General features: G+C 40.1%; 1 protein-coding gene across 3 annotated transcripts in view; it reads right to left on the bottom strand.

The window, feature by feature from the left end:
- Positions 1–6,848, bottom strand: part of arhgef25a (Rho guanine nucleotide exchange factor (GEF) 25a) — a 48,419-nt gene that overhangs the window by 31,119 nt on the left and 10,452 nt on the right. The window contains exon 1 of one of the 3 annotated variants that reach the window (XM_032521011.1): positions 5,703–6,421. The exons of the other annotated variants lie outside the window; for them this stretch is intronic. Within the exon in view, the coding sequence (XP_032376902.1) occupies positions 5,703–5,805 (103 nt within the window). The 5' untranslated portion in view covers positions 5,806–6,421. Of the gene's footprint in view, positions 1–5,702; positions 6,422–6,848 lie in introns of those variants that run through there. 3 annotated transcript variants of the gene reach the window in all.

Raw genomic sequence — 6,848 nt, 5'->3', positions numbered from 1 at the left:
TGTGTGTGTGTGTGTGTGTGTGTGTGTGCGCGCGCGTGCATGTGTTTATAGGTGTGTGTGTGCATGCATGCATGCATGCGTGCATGCATGTGTGTGTGTCATTGCTAGGGGGGATCCTTGTCCTCGCTCATTGCATGAATAAATCAATACTAGCCCCCAACATTCACAAATAAACACACTTAGGAATGTACAGGACACTCATGTAAATGCACACTGCATGTAGAAAGCAGCACATAGCCTTTCCCTTTTTTTACAGGGACATAAAATAAAGAAAGAAAGAAAGAAAGAAAGAAAGACAGAAGGTGATACAAGCAATAAGATGGAGATTTCTGGAGGAAGAGATGGATTTTCGGGTACACAGATGGAACAATTATTTTAGTTGCCACTTAGTATGCCACTGAAGCCAACTTACAGTATCTTTAACCTAAACTCCCAGACAGAGGTAACGCTGCTTACTGCTCCCATGTGATACTAATGTGAAATACTAATTGACAGACAGTGTATCTACAATACACTTTGGATATAAAAAGGCATACAAAATATGTCTAACCTTATATGTTTTCAAAATGTATTATATACTATTATACACGCTTTCAAATCTCTTTCAGGAAATCTGTTTATTCATATACATTTTTTTAATTATTGCAAATGCATGCCAAAACAATTTGAGATGCATTTATGAAGTCCACTGTCTAATTCAATTATATATCTTTTTCCTATAAGCTGCTTATAAAGGGCATTTAAAATATATTTTCTTTTAAACATTCAGGTTATATGCTTTTTTAGGCCACATTTCAAAAATAAGAATACGGTGCATATCATTCTAACATGGCCTAAAATGCATTTTTAAAGGGATTCTGAAGAGCTCATTTCCACATATGCTAATGATCTGCCTTGTATGAGTATGATTTTACCTAAGTCCCATCCATATCTTTCTTTTGTTTCCTCTTTCTCTCTGTCTGTGTCCAATTTATCTCAGGGTGCATCCCAAATATCATGAGGTGTGTGGGAGGCTGTGCTGCAGTATAAATGCAATATAGAATGGATGATGTTGTCTTAGACTGTAGGCTACATATGATGTTTAACATTACCATTTATGTAAAAGGGAGACATCGTCAGGTGTCTGTTATATAAATTCCTTCTATTGTTTGAAGGCTGCTATTTGATCCTAAAAAGAGAAACACATTTAGTCAATGCCTTGCTGCATGTGTTATTATCAGGACATTCTAGATGTTAGGAGCAAAACTTGCTTTATATTCACACATCAATCACATTTCCCAAAACACAACCCTCCTACCAGACCTGATTAGGTGAATCCACATGTTGCATTTCCTCCCTATTGCCTGTGGATGCAATTGACTGAGGACAATATCAAATAATGGCACATAATGTATTTGCATATGGTTTGTCAACTATATTTGCTATTTAGCAGCCCTTACTAATGGCCCTCTGGCAGCCAATCTGCTAATGTGCTGTGAAGAGCAGCGCAAACATCAGAGCTAAAACGATACATGCTTTTCTCTTTCATTGTACTCATCACCTGTCCATTGTTCTGAGCTTCTCTATCATGTTGCGTACTGCTGAGATTAATAATCCCAACCCTCCCTTTACCCTTGCACTCATTTTTATATATTGTCAAATTTCCTCTGACTCTTTTGTCATGTCATCAGTCCTGTAATAAACAACAACACAACAACAAACCCCTACACACAATCACACATTTCAAGCTCAGCTAAGCACTCTGTTTTGCCTGTTACATTACACATTGATTATGAAGTAAAAAAGATGTGTAGTAGGATATTGAAGTCCTTGAAGTCCAGTGAAATCCTTTTCTACATACAATTGAATTGGCTAGATGCAGGACTGATGGTCATCTTGTGCAAATAATTTAATCCCAGTGACAGCAGCTGAGATTTTTTATAACTTTAGTTATTTATTCTCTGATTGCTTCATGTGAGTTTGTTGATGTGAGTGTGCGTGTGAATGCAGTCGAATGCCAGATACACATATGGTGTGGCATAATGGCATACAGCACTGTGTGTCATCATCCAGTGCGCAAGGAAGGGTTATTATGCCTAAGTAGGGAATGAATCATGCAGTACACTATCATTTCCTCTTGTGTCAGTGGAGTGGCTTTTTTAGGATCAATGAATGGTGCAGATGCATAGTAAACAGTTTTGTCCAGTACAACAGAGTAATACAGTCTGTTACTGAGATGAAAATAACAAGAAAGATGAATGTCTTTGTTTGTTTCTGATGTCATATTCAACTTCAACTTAATTTGTGTCCCAGAAGGATGATTAGGTGTGCAGCAAGTATAAACACAAACAAGACACATAAATACATACAAGTTCTACACTCACTCCAACTGGAACACAACCATAGCTGTATGATGACAAATGAAGACCGGTACAAGGTGCATGAATAGCAACGTCAAAGTAACCTAGATAGGGTCGGAAAAAGTGCATATCAGCCTACAAAATTGACAGCGTATCTGATATCCTCAACACATCATCAACTGACTAGAATATGTATCCAACCACGGAATGAAGAAAGAAGGAAAGAAATGAAAGAGAAAACAAAAGAGGACGAATGAGGTAGCCAAGTGTTCAAAAAGACTCCTCCCCTGACCCCTATTCAATAAAGAAATGGCTGCAGGTATAAAGGTGTACATGTACCTATTACTCCTTACAGATGGACATTTTAGATGGGAGCCAGACGGCAAGGACTGAAATTGAGAGAATAAGGGGTGGGAACTGTCTGAGCGAATAGCATTAGGTTTCCTGACTACCTGTCCATGGAACAGATCTAATAATGTGCACTGTTGGGAACCCAATATCTTGTTGCTCATCTTCACAACTCTGTTTAGTGCAGTTTTGAACTTGATGTTAAGATTTCTGAACCAACAGAGAAGGGAGAGATTCAGTATAAGATCTGTAGAACAGAATCATGAGAGACTTATCGACATGAAACTTGGTCGGTTTCCTCAGGCAATACATGCGCTGCTGGCCTTTTTTGTATAACATTAGACATCTGGCATCTCAAACCAAGCCATTCTTAAGTATTTTGACCCTGATTATCTTAGCTTGGAGAAAGCAGTCAGCTAGTGTTTTGTTAATAAATAAAAAAACTCAAACACAGACATTATTTGATACTGTGACATGCTTGACCTGTGTTGGGACTGCCAGGAGTGCTGAGGACATTGGCTAGTGAGGTCAGACCTGCATTGTTTAGTGTTTTTCCTGTAAACACCACAACAGAAACAACGGGGTCCTGGATGTCAGTTTACTTACTGATGCAGAAAGACATAGTGAGTTTGAAAAGTCAATTGTATCAGATAAAAAGTCAGAAAAGAGACAGAGTTCTAAAGAGATCAGACAATAAAGAAGAGAAAGAGGAAGTGCTATAAACAAAAAAGTCCAACACAGTTGGGTAGCGGATGTTCCAATTAGAAATAATGGAATAATTAAAAAAAAAAAAAGTTAAAAAAGTCACAAAAATCATACTTTATAGTTTTATAATGTGGTTTCTCCAGTGGTGGAACAGCGCTTGAAATTTCTCTTGCTCAGATTGTAAAATCAGATCAAGAGGTTTCCTGCTTCTAACTGTAAAATATAAAACATCTCATCATGTCATGGTGGACCACGAACAGCATCCTGCTACAAGGTTGTTCAAACAAACCCAAGGCTGTTGGATTGTCAGCCTAATGTTCTGACTATGTGTTTATTGGGATTTCTTTTCATAGCCTGAAACGTTTAATTCTTCCAATCCCCCACATGTTTATACACAGTGGCAACTGGTCATTGGTGGGGGGTCAACAGAAAGATATTCAAACAAATGTTATGTTATTTTTATTTAATTATTAATAATAATTGTGAATTATTAATATTATAATTATTATAATTATATTATTATTATCATCTATAATGTTCTGCCTTCTATGAATATAATATCTTCTTAAATTGCATATCATTTGTGGTAGGATTTTATTTTGTATTCATTGGCCTGCCTCTGCCTTGTTGCTTCAGACTGCCTTCTCCCGTGATCGCAGTAAGCTAGGGTAGCCTGAATGTGTGACAGTGGGGCTAGCCCCTCACAAACAATGCAATGTGCATTGTACGTGGGAAATTATTAATAAGTATGCTCAGTGTACTGTGTTTAATGTAGATCACACAAATTGTATGCCCAGTGGGGCTGACAGCGTGTAGCCCCACAACAGCGTCATTTCATATTTCAAATATGATTGGCTAACCTCTGTCATTAAAAGTGTTTTGTGAAGCCATGCGGTTTGTTAACATGTTAACAAAGTGAGATAAAGAGTATTGTAGTTTTACAGGTATGTAGCCCATCTTTTGAAATGGTTGGTGCCCCACCAATTTTATACATATAAAAACCCCACTGTTTATTCATCATGATCTAAGCGTGCGTATATTCTCTATGATAACATAGTAGAGGTGTAATGGGTAGCTGCAGCCTGTGGAAGGAGAGAATATCCATTACATAAGAGATTAAAGTGAAGGAATCTGAAGTATGTATCCAACACTGCTGGCCAATAATATGAAAGCCTACTTCTTGAGGCCCCCTTTGTGCAGAGCCTCAGTAGGTATAGGTCCACTGTTTATCCCTTTGATGTAGGCTAAAAAGGTAATACACAGCGTGGCACCGCAACACAAACTCATACAGTGCAATTAGTCACCGCCATTGTTTAAACTTAGCTTTCAAGCCCCAGTGACAAGAGGTTGTGTGTGTGCGAAGGACAGCAACAGGGAATGAGAGAAAAGACAGAAAGATTTTAGATTGTCACTCCTCTCAGCCAAATTTTATAGTGAGTCCCGACTTTTGTATGAACTCTAAAAAAGCAGCACCAGCCTTGTTTTTATAACATATCATGTCACCCGCCGCTTTTACTCAACCACATAATTCTAATGGACTGCTGCTATTGCTGCTGTACTTCATTACAACAAACAGGAGAGTTGGAGAGAGAGAGAGGGAGGGTGGGAGAGAGAGAGAGAGATTAGTTATGTTTTGTTCAGCTCTCACTGGGGCGATTTACAAAGTGATGTTTGAGCTCAGTCCCCCTGTGTGTTTCATCCATCCACGTGCTGCACATACCTGCCTGGTATATACTCGTCATGATACAGACAGTCACTTTCCTAATCCAACGCACATACACACAGTCTCTCTCTCTCTCTCTCTCTCTCTCTCCCTCTCTCTCTCTCTCTCTCTCTCTCTCTCTGTCTCTCTCTATGTTGAATGGAACAATGTGTGATATATGTCCTCTTTCCTCTTTCTCACTGTGTAGTCATCTGTAGAAAGGAGTTTTTTTCCGCCTGCTCTGATATGTATGTGACACACATCTGTTGCTTTAGCTGGAGGCGGAGAGAGCAGGCGAAAGGATTGAAGCTTTCACTTAAACGATTAGCATACGCTCGCAGGAATGGAGGGAGAGATAAGGGAGAGGTGGGTGGACATGTAAGAAAATGTGGAGGAGAGGAAGAGGCATTAAATGGAGTGGAATGTAGAAGTATTACGGTAAATGAATGGAGAAGAGTTATTTCTTCAGTTCAGTCAACAAAAAACACACATTCCACTCTAACTACTATCAAGGAAAGGAACTTTGTGTGTGTGTGTGTGTGTGTGTGTGTGTGTGTGTGTGTGTGTGTGTGTGTGTGTGTGTGTGTGTGTGTGTGTGTAACACTGACCTCTGACTCGGGCATAGCAGCAGCCACACTTGGCCAGGACTTTACGGAACAAGTGTTGGCAGCCACAGCCTCGGTGGCGATGGTGATGGTGGCCCCCTTTCATGCTGGTGAACCATGAGCAGAGGTGGGCATGGCCCAGCACTCTCTCTTTCTCCCCTCCTTCTCTCTGTCTTTCTTATTCTCCTTCTCTCACCCTCACACAAGTAGAGGTTGTGGTTTACTCCTCAGAGCGTAAAAAAGGTGTCAGTTGATCCTCTTCCTCAGTTGACTGCAGACAAACTTAAAGCCTACATCCAGACCGAGAAGAAGATAAAGAGTCTACAAAAGCAGCAACCAAGAAAAAAATCCACACTTGCAGGGTTTTTCAAATGATAATAAACAGCCAAGGAAACATTCCAGCAAGCTTATCCTTACGGTGAATGTGCTCCCCTTCCCTCTGTCTCTCTTTTTTCCCTTTGTTTTCTTTTTGGTGCTGAGCTCTCGCCTCTCTGAACTGCCTGGTCAAATGACAGACTAGAAGACTGCCTCAGAGAGAGAGAGAGAGAGAGATTGCGAGAGAGAAAGAGAGAGCGTAAGGGGAGGGATGAGAAGGGTGGAGTCTGCAGCTCTAGTTGCTGGTTATTCCAGGATAAGGTTCCCACTCCCCTAATTTTCCCTCTTCCTGTCTTCTGTTTCTCTCCTCTCAGCTGTTTTTCTCTGCTCCCTTCTGTTTCTTTGCTCTTCTGCTGTCTCCAACTGTACAACTCCAAGACCAGACAAAATGCCACGCTCTCTAGTGGAAATCTAGCTCTCCTAGAAATAGTAACACCAAGGTCTGTAATGATACATAATGCTATTTACAGAGGAGAGTTGCTATGTAGCTATGTTGGGTTGAAGGTGTCATGTGTTTCCCAGTAATGCAATGACAGTGTCATCCCGAGCATCTGTATGTCTGTTGAACAGTTCAAAATTGTGGGCTGAGTGGGATAGCTCCAATATTGACTACTGACTTTATTTATGATCATGTGGCTAGCATAGCTCACGTTTTTTCTCTTCTACTGTCTACTGTCTCCATAGAACAAGCAGGCAGTCTCAAATTTCACAATGCTGGCATGTCAGCATTAAGTGTGTGTGTGTGTGTGTGTGTGTGTGTGTGTGTGTGTGTGT

This window comes from Etheostoma spectabile, chromosome 7 (genome assembly GCF_008692095.1).
Source record: "Etheostoma spectabile isolate EspeVRDwgs_2016 chromosome 7, UIUC_Espe_1.0, whole genome shotgun sequence".
Lineage (NCBI taxonomy): Eukaryota > Metazoa > Chordata > Actinopteri > Perciformes > Percidae > Etheostoma > Etheostoma spectabile.
This window is presented reverse-complemented; position numbering and strand designations above follow the sequence as displayed.